Here is a 22220-nt window from a genome sequence, read left to right on the forward strand (position 1 = left end):
TACAAACCACCACGTACAACAGTATATGGCTGGGGATAGTATACAGTATCGATTGCCAGTGTGTCTGTACCAGAGTCATACTTAAGAAATAAACAACGTTATTTAGTGAACATGGCGTTATGAATAGCAATTGCTCTGTTGGCATATTCCATGATGCGCGCTAGCGCATCATGGAAAATATGCCAGCAGAGCAGTTGCTATTCATAACGCCATGTTCACTAAATAATCGTTGTTTATTACTTATATTTGCATTTTACCACCCGCAAATACCCTGTATAAGCCTAGACCTTGACATTTAGCTATTACATCAAAAGTAAACATTCAGACTGTAATGTATCTTTTTAATTCACATAGATTTGTTAACAGAATCAATAATATGTTATAACAGTAATTCCTTTAAAATATTATCAAAAACATGTTTTAATATTACATGTTAATACGTCAATTTTAACGGAATTGGATAAAAACACATGATGTATCGTATAGTGGTTTAAATCTATAGCGTCATGGAAAAGTATATAACGTTACACCTTTATGACGTCATAGTATACTGACAGAGCAATTGCGATTATAGAGAAATAATTGCAGCTCCTCCGTATGGGCTTACAGTGGGAAGGAACAATGGAAATGCAAATATATGCAAGTAAGGATAAGTGTAAATGTATTTCACTATATAGTAGTTGATCAATCTTGATATCTTGGGTGAAGAGATCTGAACATGAAACATCACCAGAGTGTTTCAGTGATAATCATCTCAAAAAATCACAAATCGGGTCTATATATTTAATGCAATTTCACCATAACAAAAGGCACCAATAGTATATATAGTAAAAAATAAAGCAGTTTGATTCCTTTTTCAGTCTTCTTCACTCTTTACCATTCACTATAGACGTATCGGAATGGCGGTTTTCTCGTTAACTTTGGCTGCCGGGGCAAACTTCGAACGTTGGAGTCAATGTCTGCGCATATAACGCTCCGGTTGCTAAACTGGTTTTCTCTATTAGATTTAGATTGGACTGTTTGTTTTTTCTTTGTAAGAGGTCTAATCTCGTCAGTCCCGTTCTCGCTGCTGACATCACTTCTGACGTCACTGTGGTTTGTTATATACTGTTGAGGCTCAATGGATTTTGCTTTGGCACGACCATCTTTTAAACTGTCGTACTTCAATTCTGAGGAAGAGACACTCATGTTGCTGTTGTCTTTCGGAAACGCCTGTATCGGCTCTGATGAGGCGATTTCTGTGACGTAAATTTCTGGAACAACTACGTCTTGTTCCTGCTTAGTTCTGGGCGGTGACGTATCGTCTAAATGAACGTCATTTCCGTAGGAACGAATTATAAACTGGTTTCCATATTTCTTTCCGTAATGTTCTTTTCTAAAACAATTATCATTTTAATATTAGAATATAGTTATACAGTTACTCATGCATATGGATAACCAGAAATCTACTCATTTATTGTTTTCTATAAACAGGTCCAATCCATCTAAACTGTAGGTCAAGTATCTGGCATTTTGGTAGCTATGTTTACTATCTCAACCATAAAGTAACCTTGGTACAGCAAAGGGACATATACTTCATTGTTTGAAATTTTTTGCCAAAAATCGTAAAATTTTCAGAGACTGTGTAATAAAACTAATATTCATAGTGGTACCTTCGTCTTTTGGCGACTATGGTGGCGGCACAGATGATGATGACCAGCAACAAAACGGCCCCCGCAACCAGACCCACGATAAACACTGCAACAACAACACATGTGACGTCACATACTAGTAGTGCGCTATCAAAACATTGGGGGGCATATGAAAAGTTTTCATCCCAAACCTACATGGGTATGACAGGGACTGTGAAGTACCTATTGATAAACCTACGTTTATCCTTAAAGTCATCTTTTTCTTCCTTGACCTGATTGTTGACGTAATAGGTTGAGGAGGGGGCGGGTCCCAAATCGGTGGTTTGTGGGCGTGGTCCCGGCGTAGTTTTTGTGGTTACAGATGTAGTGGTGGCGGCGGTGGTGATGCTGGTTGTAGTTGGTGCCCTTTGAACTCTACATCGCGCCTCTCCAAACAACGAGGAACCTTCAAGGACATTTGCTTGTAACGTTTCACCTTACACATATATATCACAATAAAATTTTGTTAGTATCCGATTTTTTGAAATTTATCTTTTAAAAAAGCATTTCGTTTGTGAACTTTTTTTTATAAACAAGAAAAACGTTTATCAAAAGTCGCGTGAGGTATGTCGTAATTTTCATTGACCCTGACTGACGTTATGTGTTTGACAATTACAACAGGGTCTCACCTATTTCACAAATGAAGGGCAGTCTCTCGCTGTAGCAGGTATCGGGGCTGATTGTGACGGTACCCGCCTGGTTCAATAGGGACCCTCTCCGAAGTGAAAAACAGTACAACAGGGCGTCTCTGTAACCCCCACTTCCTGTCAACAAAAGAATAAGTCGTACTTGGAATAATAACGACATAGATACATTTTAATAAATATAGTTTTGTCATTGGATCTTACCCCTGTCCAAGTTGTTGATGACACTTCGGAACACCCCGGACCAGTAGGTTTGAGGCCACGTCATTATTCTGTTCCTGCAGAATTCTTGGGAATTTTCTTGGTTAGCTAGGAAGCCTTGTTTGGTGCACAGTCCGTTGCTGACGTCCCAAGGGGTCTTGGTATCAGTCATGTAGCCATAGCCTAATCACAAAAATAACACATTCAGGGGGGCGTTTGTATAACTCAAACCATTTTACTTTATATCTTTTATAAAATAGACTGTCTTATCAAATATTTTAAATGTTAATCGTGTGAGAACAATTTTAAGTACAACCTACGTTTGTTATAGCTCATAAAGGTTAAAAAGTAATAATTACCACATGCTCCATGGAGATCAGTTGTACATGGTCGTGACGAAAACGAGACTCCGGACGGGAGACAATCTAGTTGTGAACAGAGACACATCTCCTGCTGCGGACACTGAGCGTTGTCGGGGGTGATAGAGGCTATAGGCATAACAAGAGCAATGTTCATTATACAGTAAGAATACAACAATATTTGGTGTAGTTATTAAAACGAAATGGAACGTCAAAAAATTGAATTCTTTCTCTAAAATTGCGTATTTTCTTGTGTATCAAATACCAATATTAGAGCTTTTTTCTCTATAAACATTTGTTCTATTAGAATTCTTGAATTTCTATTTAAATTTACTCTTATCATGTAGTGGTACATGAAGTGAATAAATGACTAAATGATGTACAAACTATTTTTACAGAATTAACTTCGAGCAAATATGTGGTATCTAGAAGAATAATTCACATTTTCGACAATTTGTACCTTTTCTGTACACGCTGATGACGCCAGCACCTCCACAGTCTTCAGCCTCGTTCCCAGGACACTTGAGGTTGCATGGCAGACTAGCCTGGTTGCCTGGAGACGAATCGATGCAGAAACACGTGTTGTTCTGTAATATTTAGTACAATGTTCTTTGTGTATATATATATCAAAACTATAAAAATAAGTCAATGCAAGTTAATCAATACTTGTAAAACGACTGCTGAAAACATTAACGCTATATTTTAGATTTTTTTCATGTAGCATTTCTATTGTGGTTGCAAAATCCTTACAATTCCAGATCCCAGCAGCAAAAACGTCCGTTTATTTAACATGTATTTACCAAATATTATTCTAAACGTTTTTTTGCTTTACAATTGTTTTGGGATCTTTTATCTTTTCTTTGGGGCACTTGCTATGAACACAACTGGGCTTGGAACCACATGGTTTTAGATGCTTAAGAAATCTTAAAATTAAGTACACTTTTTCACATATGATAATGCTGTGTGTTGCTTTTATTGATTGTTGTCTTTTTCGTTATTTCCCGCGTATCGACTACAGGTGATGTCCCCGAGGCAGGTATATCAGATCCACAGATACAGCTACCGACATAAACTCATTGCCCGCGGTGTAAGGTCGTCTGCTGTCCACATCTGTGTAATGTTGACTTTTTCTCCCTCTATCTTTGCTTTTTCTTACAATTAGTACCCATTGTTTTGTTTTAGCTTTAATTAGCTCTCACCTTTAGACCGACATAGGCCGAGTCCTGACACATCTCATAACACACGGAAGCCTCGTTCCGGTCGCTGTTGTCATAGGTAACGTTCGACTGGACCGCAGAATCCTCGAAACAGCCTGGAGGAAAAACGGGTTTAAATACAGCTACTGTTAATGACACTGCTTGACAATCTAATATCGATTATCAAAACCGCTTAACAAAAAACAAAAGGTCTATAATTCAAATTTTATAACAACTAATTTTCATTTTCGGAGGGAATCGGTTATATAGCTTGTTATAAGCTTAGTACGTTTTGGGATATAGAGTACCCGGTATATCTACAAATTCTTTACAGAGGAAAACAGAATGGTCAATGAATCATTAAATCTGATAACCAGACACTTAATCTGTGATTAATGACCAACGTTTAGTGAGTCATGCATTCCTGAAATATAATTATCAACAAACACCATCCTTCCTTTTTTCCATGCACACCCATAGTTCGGACATATAGATAAAAGATCATTATTTAAAATGCACGCAACCATCGATCTTCTATACTCCCCCCCCCCCCCCCCCAAATTATAATATCACCAACAGTTGCTGTACTTACCCGTGATTTCGAACCAGGCTGATAGCGTGCGGTGCTCCCCCACCCAGAACCTCTGGGCGGGGTCGATCTCCCCACAGTTCTCTATGATGTTTCTATTGAGGGTTGTGCTTCGCATCAGTTTCCCGCCTAAATTCCTGCAGACGTTCCGCGCTTCCACCCAGGTCTTCTGCTCCTCAAAGTACAGTAGCTCTTTCATTCCTGGAGGGAAAAAATCGCTAAACCTTTGTGGTACATGGCCGTGCACGTGGTAAAGGTCAAACTAGTTTTACTCTACATTTTTTTTTCATATTAATAGCTTCTGCGGCAGAAATCTAAACATCCAAGTATTCTAACTATTACTTCGATAAATATTTTCTTTTTATTTGATCGGGATTTTATTAATATATTATCATTTGGGTTTTTTTTTTTCATTTTCCCAAATGTATGATGGTAATGTAAAAAATAATAAAATGAAATTCGGAAAAACTTTTTTTCAAGTTTTAAAAAAGATGCAGGGATATTTCAGCTACTTAAGTGGCAAAAATTTTCTTCACATTTATTAACTTTTAAAATAAAGAGTGACTATCTGAAATCAAAGACACGTGTCCTAATATATTTTCTCATTATAAGAAAATTTCCAATTGTTGCATGATTAATTGGTTGATTTTCGTTATTATAAGAAAATTACGTATATAACGTCATTTGCCTGCCCGTGTCTTATTTAACCTATTATATCATCAAATCCTATTTTAGATAAACTTACCATTTGAATAAGCAACATAAAATCCATTCAAAATACAGAAACAAAATAAAATCACAGCCACTTCCATGCCGAGTGTGTATTGTTCCAGAATTAACAAAATGAAGAGTTGCCTGTCTCAGTGTTGGTCGTTGGGCCCGAGGGGTGGACTGTGTCTTATCAGGGGCGGGAGATAGGGATCAGTTACACTCACTGATATACTGATCAAGGGTATATATGAAAAGACCGCGGCCACGCAGAAATCCCAAGCATTCCATCAGACGTGTAATTCACGGGGATTTTTAAAATCAAATGTGTTCGAATGATTTCTTTGATTTTCATCAATTTCTGATTTCATTATGTAGCATTCTTAGACACACGCATGCACTATAAATTCATTTTACTGAACGTAAGTGAGGACGCCCTAAAAACTATTTAAACAATTAAAATGAATAGTTTGATTACATTGGATTTTTTTTTTTTTTTATCACGTATGATAATTAAATAGAACCGGACAATATGTAGATGCCGAGTCGTTTCTGAGCGGATCCGGCTCCGTATTTGTTAGAATCCGGTAACATTGTAACTAAGTGTCAAGTCATGAAGATATACTTGTCAATGCACTGTAAAATGTCGAATTAAATTTATCTTTAATGAAGATGAATATCTCACAGCTATTCAGAAAGATTTTATTGAAGACCAAGACAGCAGACAAGGTAATACTTCAAACATCCTAACTGTTAAATTGAAAAAAACCCACACGTTTTTAACTACTGTATTTTATTTTTATTCAAATTGTGGTAAATATCTGGTACACTATATTTCAATTCCATGTAATAAAAATGTAACTAGACTCTAAAAATACTTCAACAAATATTCAACGTCATTTTTTGCGTCGGGATCAATGTCCAAAAATATTTGCGAAAGTACGCAAAAATTGATGACGCATACACGCGCTACACACAAAGGTTTCAAAATGGCAGAACACATGGAGCAGGTAAGGTTGCGATTAAATCGCATTTCGAGAATTTTTGTAAAATAAAATGAATCATTTCACCTTTACAATTGATAAGTGATTATTTTGTTATTTTAAAGCAAATGTGACCCAGTAAAACAAGCGGGATCAACAGATTCTGTATTTTTTATCATTTCCTTTCGGCGACCGCATGGCATTTTCCCGAAATCGCCGCATTGTGTGAAAGCGTGTTTTTTATATAATGTTGTTTAGTTTTAATTGATCTGTGTTAAAGATATTTGCATACTGAATGGATATCATGCTGATCAAGTATTTACTTTCAATGATTTTGATAATGATCAATTTATTTTAATGCCAATTTGATAGATTGTAGAAATCAAATTGAATGTTTTGAGTAACTGATTTAATATGCATCTAATAATATTCCCCTGTCAGTTCCCAGATAATATTCTGTCATAGTTTGCCTTGGATTTTGTTTTTCCAGACATCAGTAACCACCACCTCGGAGTCTGAATGCTCTACCAAGCCCAAGGAGACCCCTGGCTCGGTCCCTGTGGAGGAGATGACCTCAAAGGACTACTACTTCGATTCCTATGGACATTTCGGAATTCATGAGGTTAGTTTATATTTTGGATTTGTTTTTATTCCAGTTTTGTGCACCTTATGCAAGACATAACTTCCGACATGTTAGCAGAGATCTTATTGACATTCTAAGGTAATTAATTCAATATCCATTGAGACATTATTATGGTAGCCTTTTCCGATCAAATGGAGATGAGATTGACATGTAAGCAGTAATAGGATTTTTATTTGCAGAATAATTATCATTACAATTTCATCATTCATTTTCATTATCTTGATATATGTACAGATGCACAGTTCATATGATATTATTTTAAAATGTAGAAAATGCAGCCATGTATTAATATTTCAATCGTCTTGAGATAAATGTATCATTTCACTCCATGTAATTATTTTGTTGAGGTTAGGTGATGTTAATGTTAAGTTATTAGTGCAGGAAATGTTCCCAGTTTTTGTTTACACAGGAAATGTACAAAGTATATCTTGTTTCAGGAAATGTTAAAAGATGAGGTGAGGACTCTAACCTACAGGAACTCCATGATTTACAACAAGCACCTGTTCCGGGGGAAGGTGGTGTTGGACGTCGGATGTGGAACAGGGATCCTCTCCATGTTCGCAGCTAAAGCTGGAGCTGCTAAAGTCATAGGGGTAGGTACAGTTCACACAAAAAACTGCTAATGTTATAAGGATAAGTACAGCACACAGCCAAAGATGCTCAAGTCATAGTGATCGGTAAAGCTCTCATCAAAAGCAAAAGTGGCTTAAGTCATAGGGATACACACAGCACAGCTCACACCAAAGGTTGTTTAAGACATAGTAAAAGGTACAGCACACAACAAAATGTTGAGGCTAAAGTAATAGGGGTAGATCTAAAGTCATCGGGGAGATACAGCTTAAACCAAAAGTAAGAGCTGCTCAAGTCATAGGGAAGTCATATTACAGTTTCCCAGTGTACACATTCACAACAGATGATAAGGAAGTACATTGTCTCATTCTCATCACTTTGTTTCTCAGATTGAATGTTCCAGCATCATAGAGTACGGCCAGAAAATAGTAGCAGAGAATAATTACAGCAATGGTAAGAACAGCTGATGGCACTGACTTTGTTTCAGTCTCCTCTTGATTCTTATTTATCTTGAAAGTATTTCTTTGAAAACCAAAATATGAGTCTTATGATATAATATCATAAGTGGAATATTTCCGTAATGAAGTGTCTTCTTGATTTTGTTGAATTGACATGCATTTTGTTTGTTTACTGTTGTGTCTTGTAATTTACTGACAACTGTCGCCTTTGTGTCATGTCTTGAATTAACTGACAACTGTCGCCTTTGTTTACAGTCGTGACTCTAGTGAAGGGGAAGGTAGAGGAAGTGGAGCTTCCTGACGGAATAGACAAGGTGGACATCATCATCAGTGAGTGGATGGGCTACTGTCTGTTCTACGAGTCCATGTTACAGACTGTCATCTACGCACGCGACAAGTGGCTGGTAACTATCTCCGACTAATCTAAGGCAGTGTAGCTCCATCTGTATATAAAGAATACTAAACTTACAAATGCTGTAACAAGTTCTATCGTCTATATAAAGGAATTCTGAATTTACAAATGCTTTAGCAAGACTTTTTTTTATGCAAGACAAATCTGAGTGTAAAAGTTCACAGTTATAGTCTTTATGGGCCAACTGTAAATGTTTCAAAACAAAAATAATGTAGACTAGTGATCGTTTACATTATTTTACTTAGTGTGGGGTTTATCAGCAATAAATTGCAAAAACATGAACAGTGGGATTAGATGCTTGAAATAAAATGACTGAATGTAATTTACTTTTATTATGTTTAGAAACCTGGTGGTCTGATTTTCCCAGACCGAGCCACTCTGTATGTAGCTGCCATAGAGGACAGACAGTATAAAGATGACAAGATTAACTGTAAGTACCTGACATTGATAAAAGTAATGAAGTATTGGAGGACTATTGAATCCAGTCAAACACTATTTTAATTAGCAGTCTTGGACAATGTGTATTGGTTTGACTTGAGTGATCCTTTCATTTTTGAACGCAATACATATATTATAGATGTAGTAGCTATATAGAGACATAATAATCAAAGTTAATATGTACGGTTTGATTTTGCAGTCTGGGACAATGTGTATGGGTTTGACATGAGTGCCATTAGGAAGGTGGCTATCTCAGAACCACTTGTGGATGTAGTGGATCCAAAACAGGTGGTGACTAACTCCTGTCTAGTCAAGGTAAGACCCATTGGGAACCCGATTTACCATTTCACAAAGTTAAATCAATGGATCATGTATCTTATATAGTTCTTCTGTTATAAAGATAGATAACTCTTAAAGGCATATCTTTTATTTTTAAAAGCTAGTGCTTAATATCAAATATTTGACTACAGGGAATGTTGAAAATGTGTATAATTATTATGGTTCTCTTTTAAAGTATTCATCACAAAATTTAATTCATGTTTTGAAGTAACTTTGCACCAGCAAAGTGCTAACTGATGGGAATTCTTCATTTAGAGAGAAAAGAAAATTTAAATTCAAGTGTCAAAACATTAGATTCAAAACTTTTAATGGTATTGTATTAGTACTTGTATTACCATGGTATATTCACTTTACTCCCAAGTCAAATAATAGATAAATAAGTGTGAATAAAAGATTAAGGATAAAAGTCTGATATCAGGGTTTGTTGAACGTTGTGTTAAGAGAGATGTTTATGTTGTTTGCAGGAAGTGGACATCTACACAGTACAGGAAGCAGACCTGGAGTTCTCGGCTCCGTTCCACCTCCAGTGTCGGAGGAACGACTACGTCCATGCACTTATCACATTCTTCAACATAGAATTCACCAAGTGTCACAAAAGGACTGGATTCTCTACAGGTAGGTGGTTCACTAAAGAAAAAATGAAGAAGAAAAAACCCTATTTAAAAAAATAATTGAGTGAAGTCAGCTGGATCCAGATGTTGTTGTAATGGACCCTGTTTGTATTCTTTCAGCCCCAGAGGCCCCCTATACCCACTGGAAACAGACTGTGTTTTACTTTGACCAGCTGGACTTGACAGTGAAGAAGGGAGAGGAAATCCAAGGCTCAGTGAATGTCAAACCCAACAAAAGCAACAAGGTCAGTGACCCCCACCACCACCCCCCCCCCCCCCCAACACACACACACACAGACACACACACCCCATACCATCAATGAAACGATATAAGAGATTGCCATTTTTTTAGTTCACATAGCAATTTGATAGTTGAGATGGCAGTTACAACTTTTTCTTTCATTTGAGTTGCATGGTTAAACCTATCAAAAGACTTGATTTTAGAATGAAGTACACATTATTATTTTTTTGCAATGTCAGATCTTTATAAATTCAATTTCATTTGAAAATATAAAATGTGAAGTCAAATAATAATATGTGTTTTTTTCCTTTGCAGCGTGATCTAGACTTTACCATTGAAGTCGACTTTAAGGGAGAACTCTCAGAAATGAAAGAGACCATGCAATACAAAATGCGCTAATAAGATGGTGGGGAATTCCCGTGGTAACCACTCTTGAGCTCCCTCTAATGAGAGGAAAGGCCCAGAGCCCAGATTACACAACTTTTTAACAGACTGCCGCCTGTATAATGCTGTAGGCGTCATGTTCTGTGATTATTTGTTTGTGAACTATAATGTTTTATCTGAATCAAATGATTCAGTATGTATAATTGATCAAAGCAATTTATAACAAATTTTAGAATAACAATTTAGAAATGTTCAGTCAGTGCATGGACCAAACTTTTTTTTTGTGCATATGTTAATCTGTACTGACTGCATTTTTTTTTTTTAATCAAATTTTGCCTCTTGTATATTACATCTTAACATAATTTCATATTTTGGTCAGTTTAGTTTTGAGTTACAATGTAGTAAGCAAGTTACAAAGTTAAATATAAGCTTATAAATTCCGAGACTTAGTCTCCAGATGGTGCGAGATATGGCACGTGGGGAATGATCTAGTTAGCCTCTACAGGACCAAAGTCGCTGTAGCCAGAGAAAAACTGTGTACAGGATTATTTTCGCCCCCAAAAACGATAAAATAGTTATTCTTGCGACATCATTATTAAGTGCAAGAGATTTCACCCCATTTTTAAATTCACTTGAACATGAAACAACTTGCATCATTATATTATCCCCCTTTTTCAAATCCCCCAATGACAAAAAAGGGAGAGAAAAGGAAGTTCTGATGGGAGGAAGTAAGGCTGTACAGAGTATCACTGTTGTGAGATTACCTTTTATTTGTTACTGTAATAGGCGTTTCTTTACGTCATCACTTAACAGGCTTTTGTGGCCCCGGTGCCACACAGAATAAATCACTGCTAAAAACAACTGGCATTGTTATTTGTTCCTAATAGAAAAATACACAATTACTAAGGATCATTGATAAAGGACAAAGCTGGTAAAAAATTTAATTTGACTTTATAACTGTTTTACCAATACCAAGTCTGATACCCTTACAGTTTGATACCAATACAAGATAATGATGAACTAATGGATGTTTCTTACATCAGAATATAAATTCCAGTGAAGTTGTCAAAGGATTGAGCCAGTTCTTTGACCTTCAGTGACCCCAAGGATACAGTGGTTGTAATATTTATGCCCCCCTTCGAAGAGGGGAGGGCATTTTGCTTTGCTTCGGTCTGTCGGTCTATCCACCAACAGTTTCCGTTCATTTTCTTTGCAAAGGATAAACATATTGAAATGAAATTTATATACCGGTTTATCTTGATAATATCTAGGTCAAGTTCGGTATTGGATACGATCGAGCAATTTTCGACAGAGTTATGGCCCTTGGACTTAGAAAAATTCGGGTTATTTGAAGTTTCCGCTCATTTTCTTCGCAGAGTGTGCACATATTAATATGAAATTTGGTGTGCAGGTTTATCTAAATAATATCTAAGTCAAGTTTGATATGGGGTATGATAGAGCAATTTCCGTCAGAGTTATGCACCTTGGACTTAAAAAAAAATTCCAAATATTTGCAGTTTACGTTCATTTTTTTGTGGATGTTTTCCAAGGGAGGGGAGCATAAGTGTTTCACAAACATCTTTTGTTTAGGTTTATTTCATTGAATTCCATAACCAGCCCGATACCAGTAAAGCAGCATGGACGGGAAGTGTAATCATTTAAAAAGAAAGCAAAAATATGTCTGTGTTTAAGCCATTGGAGAGAAATGAACCAGGCAATAGCTAAGGTGCACTGGTGAACTTTAGGATTTTTATTAGATTTTTTAATATCAGAATTGCTCATTCTTGAAAATATTCTGTGTTACTAGAAAGCACCGCTTTTCAATTACACAGTTTAATAACTATTTCCACCAACAGATAGAGAATAATTTATTAAAAGTAACATTAGGGGAACTACATGAATTGTAAATAACCCCCTCCCCCCCGGCTCCGCACCAAAACGGGAATCCAACTCCGGACCCTAACCCCCGCGTTTACCGGGTCAGTGGTCCGCTTCCCAGACATCCGTTACAGCTCTTCTCTATTTAATGTTATTCGTGTCTGTCATTATACGTGTTAAATTTGTTTAAATGGATTATATCCTAAAAGCTTTCTTGCATTCTTCACGCCATGAGTGTCACCCATTCTTAAAGTTCAATGACTGATACGTGTTTGAAGCATGAAAAGATCCACCTTTCAAACACCCTCGTCTTGTCAGAGATTCGACAGTAGTTTTTTGTCTGTCCACTCTGTACCGACTGAATACCGCATAGATTTGAAGAGGATGAACTAACAATATATAGAGACGTTTCTATATAAAATTTAAGCTTTTAAAAACGTAACCGTTAGAGTGTTAATATAAACTCACAACAGTTCTTTCACAGGCACGTACGCATCATCGTTTTTTAAACTGAGTTGGGGAAGGAGAGGGCAGACACGCGAAAAATCATGACATTTAGACAGGCGAAAAAAAAAAAAACCAATTCCCTAATCTTCAAAATCCTAATTCAGGAGGGGGGGGGGGGTAGTATCGAAAACTGCAATTTCAATGTTAATTTCGTTCACTTCATGCAATTTTTATCTGCTCCCAATAGAAGTGAGGGTAGGAAGCAATTCCATCAATTAAATCAATTTTCTGTATATAAATTTAGGAACAATGTTATCAATTTCTCATTCATCTTATCCTGTATGTAATCCACGCAAGATAATTGAAAATATGAAATCCCATGTTATAAGGGAAATAGTAAAATATGTTTGCTGCGAGAAAAAGTTGGGGGGGGGGGGGGGCACCCTCGACTCCTACCTCCCCATGCTCCTTGCTACATGTATTCGCCTGTTTTAGTGCAATTTATGATCAGACAAATGTGTTGGGTTTTTTAAATTAGGAAATATCCATTTATAGATTACTAGTGATACATTAGATAGAATGTTCTATCGTTAAAATGACATGTCCTACGGAGCCTTAGCGTAGCCTGGTCACAGTAAGATTATTCTTTCTAGTGATACACCAATGACCACCGTTTTTGTATGTAATTATCTCATATTGAAACGTTGATATTAATTTCGTTTTGTATTGTTCGATGAAAACTTTTATGCACTTTCTCCTTTAGAATTGTTATTTAAAAGTTTTTATATTTTGACCTGCTTAAATAATAATTTGAAAAAGAAGTTCTTTATCCGAATCATTATCTCGTAAGAATTTCATCGGGTTCGATGTTTAACTGTTTTCAGAAATAATATTTTAGAATATATTATATTGTAAATATATATATTGTAAAATAAGAATTTTGCATGATTTTAGTTGGTAGGAGGTAGTATTTCAATTTCTAATAATAATTTTATGATGTCTTTCACCACACGAAGTTCTTGCACTTGAACATATGATTTTTCTGGATATTCTCGGTATTTAGCGAGCCCTTGAAGCTCTATTCACGTGATCAAAAGTTGCAGAAATACTTGTTTTGAAGATTTGAAAGCATCACTCAACAACAGGACAAGGCGATATATTGAATTTGGTGTTCAAAACCAGGGAAAAATTGGGTATTTTATTTAAATAAGCACTTTCTTAATGGAATGGATAAACTCCGATAATTTTTATGACGGTAATTGCTGAGATGAGCTACAACAGTACAAGAGTGCATTTGGATAACAGAAAAAAATATTCATTTTAAGGTAGTCCTATACTCGGAACTAAATGGGCTCAATCATTACAAGATTAACTTTAAATGATAAATATACATTCTAGCAATACATACACAAAAGAAAATATGCATGTTTACATGCTAGTTTGTTTGTTATCACCTCTTAGACGGGTGTACCCCCTTGCGAAAATTATTGAAATTTGCCAGATGTCCGTTTTTCCTAAAAATAATTACCAATTTTGGGAAAATTAGAACTGAACATACAAAATAGAGTATAAATATTTATATAAGCCATATCTCATCAATAATTTTGTGCAAATTTTTGTAAGTAAGTACGCTTTATGGACCTTATGTATCAAAATAGAATACAAAAAATGCAATGCTACTATCGCGTTTGGTAATTTTTTTACTATTTTATGGACTCAAACTTAAATTCATGGTGTTTATTCTATAGATTGACATCTTAGAAAAAAGATTTGGTAAAATAAATTATATGTTGACGGATTACTTTTCACGATATAAGATCTAAACCAAGTAGACCCTGACGAAAAAATCCGTAAAAATCACATTTTGCTACAGTTTTCTGCCTAGATCTGTCAACAATGTTAGATATCATTTAAACATTATTTAATTGACGATTGAATAAATTCGAAATAGCTTCTGTCTCTAAATTTAAACCGGTTTTAGTAAAAAAAAAAAATTCGGGGGGGGGGGGGGGGGGGGCATCAAAACAAAGAAGATATAAGCATACCTGAGATCCTGGTTAATCAAACACTTCGTTTTTCATTTTACTTTAACGGAATCGGGTTTCTCAATATATACCATTTCTATCTCTCATAGAATACATATATTACCGTTCTAATTGCTTATTAGTGTCATTGTTTACAACAGCGATGTAGAGCAAAATCAATACCGGGTATCTAAAACGCTTTGTAAAAGTTGAACAAATATTGTAAAATCTGTATTATGACGTAGTGCGATACTCGGACTACTTTAAATATATCAATTTATTAAGTTTGAATTATTATCTTGATTCATAGAAATAAAAGCATATAGTCTTAGTGCACAAAGTCAAGAAATATTTAGCTACCTTATGAACAAATAGCAAGGAGATCAGCTATTTCAAGTTCTACACATTTCATAATATAGAGCCACACCAATATAATTTCTTGTTCGTTTGACCCTGCGCGCTCGTATTTTAATAAAACTGTACAAGTAATATTATAAATAATTTCCAACTTCCAAGAAATTATGCACTGTTCTCTATTCTATTTCCGCTCTATTTTTCGTATTTTCATTGGTTTTTAATTTAGAAATCAGAAACAAGTAGAAAAAATATAACTGCCTATAGAATTTATTCAAGTACTGCCTTAAAAATTTTGCCTACAAAATATCATTTTATCGCTCGCTCGTACCTTTTTTCATTGAATCTCCGCCGAGCAAGAAATTATATACATGTATTGGTGAGGCCTAGAGCAAATCATTAGTTTTCTTTCAGTGTACTAAATTCTTCTTCTGAAGAGGTAATATTAATGTGCTACATCTAAACTTGTGTTGAATTTGCATAATATAATAATATAATATCTAAACCTATTGGTTTTTGAAATCTTATTGAATTTGTTTAAGAGATCTGTTTAAGACATGGTCAGAGGATCCGTACCAATGCGAGTCCGGAGGAGACAGTCTGATGCCAAGTGGAGAGCCAGCGTTGCCATGTGCTACGAAACACTGAAGACAATTATCCCAAACAATGAGAAATTGTCCAAAAGGAAAATATCCAAGGCAAGGGTGTAAAATTATCAAAAAACAGCTCAAAATATGAATTAATATTTCAACACAGGATGTTTGTTTTATTGCTGTTTTTTGCTATTCAAAGTTTAAATTAATGTTTTCATCGTAAATTATGGGGTTTTTTTCAAACAGAATTTCTATAATCTATGCTCAATCTGGGTTTTTTTAATGTCTGTTTTGATTTTAAAAGGCATACATTTTACAAGAGACAGAAAAGCATATTGTGAATCTAGAGAGGACTTTGCAAGAAATTCTGGACCAGAAAGGTAGAGGTTTGACAATGGATGAGAGTGGACAAATTTTTAACAAACCTGAATATTTATGGAAATGGGGTATATAAATGTTAACTTGCTTTGTTTGAGTAAGTGTTAACAGATTTGTATATTTTCCCAACTATAAATCAAATGTGAATTTTAAAACGTCTGACATAATTATGTTAAGTAAAAACTTGATTTCAGTTACTGGTAATATGACATATAGACATGTAAAATTGATTTCAGTAAAAATGAAAGACAAGGCAGCTTTGTACAGAACAGAGCAGGGTCTAGTAGAGGCCAACCTAGGGAACCTGAAGAACCAGTTCTCTCTCAAGCAGAAGGAGCTCTACCACCAGTAAGTTCTCCTAAAACACTTCTTAATGACCATTACTGTACAACCAGGGAGATGTCTCCAAACACTCTCCATTAACAGTTCATAGATCTCTACCACCAGTAAGTTCCTTAGGTGTCTAAGTGACTTTTAGTGTGCCTTATGATCTCCAAATGATGCTCATAGAGCTCCATCACCAATACATTCACCCAGAAGACTTTCCAGTAACAAAGATTATTAGTTCAATGATTTCCAATAATTTGTATGCTCTCTGAACATATTATGCCTTCTGATTATTCTAAATATGCTACATGATTTTAGACAATAACTCTCTGCAATTTATAAATTTTATGAGCTGCTTTTGAGATGGAAGATTAATATAATTCCTGTATTTGGATATCTGCAGGAACTACACTCAGCGGAAGAGGAGTCGTTGTAATGTTCCATCAGACATGGAGTCCGGGCTGATCAGTCTGAGGTCTTCCATGTGTGACTTTGTGGTGTTACCAACAGAGTGTCTGAAAACTGACCTCCGACAGGTCAATGTCTCGAAGGTCAGTCTAAGATCATTGATGTGTGACCTTGTGGTGTTACCAGCCGAGTATCTGAACACTGACCTCCGACAGGTCAATGTCTCGAAGGTCAGTCAAAGGTCATTGATGTTTGACCTTGTGGTGTGTCCAGCCGAGTGTCTGAACACTGAGCTCCAACAGGTCAATGTCTCGAAGGTTAGGGTCAAGACTAAAGGTCAAAAAGGGGAGAACAAAGTAACAAATATTTTTATGAAAAATCAATGATTTAGGTTTAAAAAAAAGTAAATATACCTGTATTAGTTCTCAGGTATGACCACATCAGGTCAATTGCTGCGGCATTTATTTATTTTATGAACATATTGAAAAGGGGAATAACTCAATTTTCAATTTTAAGTTAACATATAAAAATTGAGTTGTTTCCCTTTGCAAATCACCTGCCTGACTCATTATATGTTGAACTATTTGGGTTCTTCTGAGTTATATTTATACCTGTATACAGGTGGAAAAGGATGCTGTGGTGCCTCTGTCTCTGCCATCAGACAAGTCAAGTACAGTGGTTGGACCGGAGGTGTCACAGATCGAGGGTCTCTCCACCTACACCACCGACCCCCGACCCTGTTGTGCTTTTCCCTCGTCCACTCCAGTGGGACCGGAGAGGAACGAGACATTTCTGTGTACAGGAACTGTGACACACCAGCAGAACAAGATGTTTGTCCAGAGAATGGATCAGGAAGTTCCGCACCACTTCTTCCTGACTCCAATCAAGGTCTCTATCCCTCCCTCAGTTATACTCTTGTAGTTCTGTTTTTAGGTATGAAAGGAGCTATTAATGCTCTTTTGTTTTTCCGTTGTTGTACTTTTGTGTAAATAATACGGTAATCACATTAGGATGTAATGATTTCATGAATATTTGTGAGTATCAATTTTCATGGATTTATCAAAATTTATAGTTTCAAGGAGACGTAAATCGTGGACAACTATCTTTTCAATAACATTTGTTGTCACATGTCTTACTTCAATGAGCAGTGATTTCGTCGATTGAGACAGGAAATGGTCAATGAATAATGATGAAATCACAGTATTATACACCCAAGAAAGAAATAATATATATAAATTTCTGCCACCCAGTTTCCTGCAAGCAGTACCCAGCCTGCCCAGCACTTCATCAGCCCACCCCCGGGAATCAGGACCTTCTGTGGGTTTAACCTGGACCGCACCCCCTCCTCAGATAGACCACCCAAATCCAAGTCCCCATTCAAAAAGGTGATCAGAAAGGTAGGTTAACTTAGTCCTTCAAGACCCTTAGATAGGTTTGTAGTCCTGTGGAAATTAAGGACTTACATAGGCAGAGTGCCTATACTGTCTAATCCTCTCATGTTTATACATGTAAATCATAAAAACAAATTTCCTATGGGACAAAAGCATGACTGGTATAAAACATGGTAAGTCAAAAAAACTCAAAAACTAAAAGAAGTTTTGTATGGAAAAGATGCAGTTTGATAACAAGAGATTTACACCAGTAAAGATGGATGACCTAGGATTTACACCTGTACAGTTTGACAGTAAAGGCTTTACACCTGTAAAGTTACCTGAACATGAAGATCAGGGTGTGCCCGATTCTCCATTTACCCTCATCTCTGGGGTAAGTCTCTGAGTCAATATATTTCTGCCTGTGGTTGATAGCTCTGAAAAATTTCATTGCATTTTTTAATATATTTTAATTTTGGTTTGAAATGTGTTTAGGATACTTTTGATAAACATTTAGTATAGATATTTTCACACCATTGGTATACTTTATAGTTTTGAATTTTTAATTTTGACATTCTATGTAGTATATACTTTAGGTATATACCTTTAAAAAAAAAAAAGGGAACATACAGGTTGTCATACAATTTAGCTCTAACACTTAATGCCAAATTCTCCCTCTTTTTGTTTCCTGTATACCATTTGATGGTCAGATACACGGCAGATTCTGTTACAGCGGCTGTGTGAGGAGGAGGGGGAGGGGGATCTAAGTCTCTCGGACCTCCTTTGTACAGAGAGCATTGACCAGATGGACCTAGAGGACCAGCAAGATATACCTCAGCAGAACCAGAGGTAAGATAAACCACCCAGAGGTAAGATCGACATATCACATTAAAATCAGAGGTATATGAGAAGATATTGCTCTTCTTAATCCATCAGAGAGGGTAAAGTATTAAGGTTGAACAGGTGGCAATTCCCGTCTCAGCCAGGACCTCTGAAATATCCTGCCAGTGCTCTAACTTCTGAGTTAAATAAATCTGAGTCTGTGAACGCGATAATATTTAAATATACCATGGTACATGAACTGTTTGTTTTGTTGACAGTACTCCGAGTCACAGACGAAGCAGGCTGCATCAGAGGAACAAGGAAGGGAGGGGGAGGTAAGGCAGGAGTCGGCTTGCTTACAGTAGTAAATTTTACTGGTACAAAATCAGCAAAACAGTCTGGCTGTCTGTCCCTCCATCTGTCTGTCCCAATATGTAATTAGAATTTTCTTTATTCTGTATAATAGTGTTTAATACATTGATTTAAATTGTTGATAGATTTTGTGTACATAGTGATAACATAAGATATAACCGTTGATATTTAGCTGATATTCTTTTCAGAGGTCGCAGTAGAAGTATGTCTGAAGACAAGCGGGAGACCAAGGAGAAGAAATGTCGACGACAACTAGAGAAGTATGTAAATTTCTAGCAGTCTGTATAATTGTCACTGCTTAAAATTCCCCAGTTTGTAACCTATACTGGTTAGTGATTGTCAAGGCTGATAGGACATGCACAATTACAGAACTAATACAGAAATAATAAAATATGTTTCAGACAAAAGATATTATCTGATATGAATTGTAATTTTTGAAATTTCTCATACTATTCATGACATTTATTTCTCATTCTAAGGAGTTTTTATGATGAAAGAAACCCAGAGGACTTGGAGCTGCATGGCATGGAGTCACAGCCAGGAATGGCCAGGTATGGTAACAGTCTGTCAAACTTAGAGTCTGTTATATTGAAATCCACCTTATAGAAAGTTTTCACTCAATTCATGAAAATTGATTTCCCTGTATATTGATATTGATAAAAACACAGTATTCCAGAAATCTCCCTTTAATTATTTTAAAACTACCATGTTATACAGGGACTATCTGTCATTTTGTCATTTGGATGAGAAGAGGTACTCTGTAACTCGGGGGACTGACCAGGGACAGGAAGGTTACGTAAGCATGGCGACCTTGTTGAACAGCCAATCAGAGGTCAGCAGCTGGAGCAGTCAGGAGGTCAATGTCAGCCAGCCTCAAGGTCAGTGTGAAATATGTCAAGGTCAGTAAAATGGACAGTCTATGATAATCCCTCTTGGGTATTTTTTATTTTTTGTTGATTGGGAAAAGGGGAGTGGTTGTAGTTAGTTTTTAAATAATATTAAGTTATCATGATTTTGTAGAAGTACATGTATATAGTAAACTATACTTTATAAATAGCTAGAATTATTTTAATTATTAGATAAGATTCGTATCAAGCAGATGTTAAGTAATGAGAATGGTATGGTTTTAGATCTGTCGGAGGTCAATCAAGTGGTTCCAGGGCTGTTCCTGGATGACCTTTTGAACTCCCCTCCACCCACGGTCCATTCGCCATTCCTGCACTACAAAGGGAAACAAGAGGAGCCATACGATGACACTGGGTTCTTCACAATTCCTGAGGCAAGGAGTTATCATAAAACTGTTGAATATAATTTGACGTATTTTAAATTTATAATGTCTTATATATGATCTTCATCATAAAAGTTCTGGCCATTGTCTGAAAAAAAATGAAAAATGGTAAAAAAAAAATTAAAAAGAGAAGACAACCCTGTGTGGACTGTTAGTCTGGAGTCACTAGATCTTTACCCCATGTTTTGACTTTTGTAGGACATCATCACAGACTACTCAAGGACCGAGCCCTCGTCTTCTCAGGTCGTCCCGGATTTTGACAGCTTTTCTCACCAACAACACGCTATGTATTAATTGTCTGTACAAGTCCAAAACCAAGAAGTAATGTGACCAGATTTTGATAGCTTTGTATCAACAACTTGGGAAACAAGAATTCCTGTTCCAACAGAACAATGGATACTGTACAAAGAGGCACATATTAGGACTTGAAGAAACTAAGTGAGGATTGATACAGTCAAAGCAACATCATGCTAAGTCTTTGTTAAAGTAAATTTTACTGCTTTCATTATTTAGAACCTTAGTAGAATTTTATATTACTCTAGCAAATCCAAGGCAGTTAAATGTTAAATATTACTACAGACTTGATGATCTGCACAAACCCTTGTAGGAATAGCTGTGCCTTAGGTTTTTATCTGTTTGTAACATGCTAGTGATTATGTATTTATATTTATGTATTCCACATTTATTCTGTCAGTGAGAGAGGCAGATTTGACATTTGAATGTTTAGCTCACCTGAGGATAGTCTAGGATCCAAGCTTGGACATGGAATATCTTTGACCATGCATTCAAGGGGATTATGATGAAATATGTTACCCATTCAATCATTAAGGTCTTCCGTTTCCAACGGAAGACCTTGTACTGATTCTGTTGGAAATTCTTCATTATTATTTTTAAGGTCTTCCGTTTCCAACGGAAGACCTTGTACTGATTCTGTTGGAAATTCTTCATTATTATTTTTCTTCTTCTTTTTCTTCTAGACGTTTCTTTAAACCTTAATATCTCGCTTGTTTGTTATCCGATTTTATTCAAATTTTCAGGGTACATTGGAAATGTCAATAGCTCACTATGACTAAAAGGATTTTGTGATCGGTACTTCCGGTTTTGAGTTATTCCCCTTTAAATATTTTTTTAATGGGTCTCGTGTACCTGCAAAGGCTCCGAGATGGTCGGTAGAAAGAAGTTTTAAATTACAAATCTTCAAAGTAGACACCTTGAACGTTGTCCTCTCAGTTTTATTTGTTTTATCAACCTATGTATACTACTAACAAAATCAAATCGAAATTTATGTTTTAAAAAATGTTAAATTTTGCTCATGTTTTTCCACCATAACTTTTTAGCCCTAAATATTTCCTAAATACATATAGAACAAAAGTTATGCAAAATACCAAGGGCTTTCATTCGGTATTATGAAAAAGGGGCTGGCCCCTTAAATTAGGGATCTAGATCCCTTAAAATTCTTTGCTTTATAACTCTAAAACGGTAAATTTTTCAATAATGGTACCGCTAAGAAAAA

General features: G+C 35.9%; 3 protein-coding genes across 3 annotated transcripts; 2 read left to right on the forward strand and 1 right to left on the reverse strand.

The window, feature by feature from the left end:
* Positions 1 to 768: 768 nt before the first annotated feature.
* On the reverse strand, positions 769 to 4873 carry LOC128190779 (uncharacterized). Its single transcript, XM_052862975.1, has 9 exons — positions 4663 to 4873; positions 4074 to 4186; positions 3335 to 3461; positions 2875 to 3003; positions 2519 to 2698; positions 2300 to 2434; positions 1870 to 2076; positions 1653 to 1737; positions 769 to 1375 (listed from the first exon to the last, which is right to left on the reverse strand). The coding sequence occupies exons 1-9, from the start codon at positions 4856 to 4858 to the stop codon at positions 874 to 876; spliced, it is 1674 nt and encodes a 557-aa protein (XP_052718935.1). The 5' UTR covers positions 4859 to 4873; the 3' UTR covers positions 769 to 873.
* A 1396-nt stretch (positions 4874 to 6269) lies between these two features.
* LOC128166193 (protein arginine N-methyltransferase 1-like) lies at positions 6270 to 11307 on the forward strand. The gene is made up of 10 exons (XM_052831198.1): positions 6270 to 6377; positions 6841 to 6972; positions 7431 to 7586; positions 7953 to 8016; positions 8277 to 8425; positions 8776 to 8863; positions 9071 to 9186; positions 9675 to 9825; positions 9942 to 10066; positions 10378 to 11307. Exons 1-10 carry the CDS (start codon positions 6285 to 6287, stop codon positions 10459 to 10461), a joined length of 1158 nt encoding a protein of 385 aa, XP_052687158.1. The 5' UTR covers positions 6270 to 6284; the 3' UTR covers positions 10462 to 11307.
* A 2516-nt stretch (positions 11308 to 13823) lies between these two features.
* Positions 13824 to 21527, forward strand: LOC128155545 (uncharacterized). Its single transcript, XM_052817314.1, has 15 exons — positions 13824 to 13964; positions 15692 to 15847; positions 16047 to 16122; positions 16357 to 16468; positions 16851 to 16998; positions 17477 to 17743; positions 18106 to 18252; positions 18467 to 18619; positions 18959 to 19074; positions 19326 to 19382; positions 19608 to 19679; positions 19899 to 19970; positions 20137 to 20297; positions 20550 to 20698; positions 20906 to 21527. Exons 2-15 carry the CDS (start codon positions 15707 to 15709, stop codon positions 20999 to 21001), a joined length of 1767 nt encoding a protein of 588 aa, XP_052673274.1. The 5' UTR covers positions 13824 to 13964; positions 15692 to 15706; the 3' UTR covers positions 21002 to 21527.
* Positions 21528 to 22220: the final 693 nt, after the last annotated feature.

This window comes from Crassostrea angulata, chromosome 1, assembly GCF_025612915.1.
Source record: "Crassostrea angulata isolate pt1a10 chromosome 1, ASM2561291v2, whole genome shotgun sequence".
Lineage (NCBI taxonomy): Eukaryota > Metazoa > Mollusca > Bivalvia > Ostreida > Ostreidae > Magallana > Magallana angulata.

Coding starts and splice junctions, on each gene's coding strand:
- LOC128190779 (XM_052862975.1), bottom strand. CDS start 4,858: ATGAAAGAGCTACTGTACTTTGAGGAGCAGAAGACCTGGGTGGAAGCG. Junction 3,462..4,073: donor CGGCCTATGTCGGTCTAAAG/GTGAGAGCTAAT, acceptor TAAATATTACAG/AACAACACGTGTTTCTGCAT. Junction 3,004..3,334: donor CATCAGCGTGTACAGAAAAG/GTACAAATTGTC, acceptor TTATGCCTATAG/CCTCTATCACCCCCGACAAC.
- LOC128166193 (XM_052831198.1), top strand. CDS start 6,285: ATGTCCAAAAATATTTGCGAAAGTACGCAAAAATTGATGACGCATACA. Junction 9,187..9,674: donor CTAACTCCTGTCTAGTCAAG/GTAAGACCCATT, acceptor TGTTGTTTGCAG/GAAGTGGACATCTACACAGT. Junction 10,067..10,377: donor AACCCAACAAAAGCAACAAG/GTCAGTGACCCC, acceptor TTTCCTTTGCAG/CGTGATCTAGACTTTACCAT.
- LOC128155545 (XM_052817314.1), top strand. CDS start 15,707: ATGGTCAGAGGATCCGTACCAATGCGAGTCCGGAGGAGACAGTCTGAT. Junction 18,620..18,958: donor CATTTACCCTCATCTCTGGG/GTAAGTCTCTGA, acceptor ATTCTGTTACAG/CGGCTGTGTGAGGAGGAGGG. Junction 19,680..19,898: donor TGTCGACGACAACTAGAGAA/GTATGTAAATTT, acceptor TCTCATTCTAAG/GAGTTTTTATGATGAAAGAA.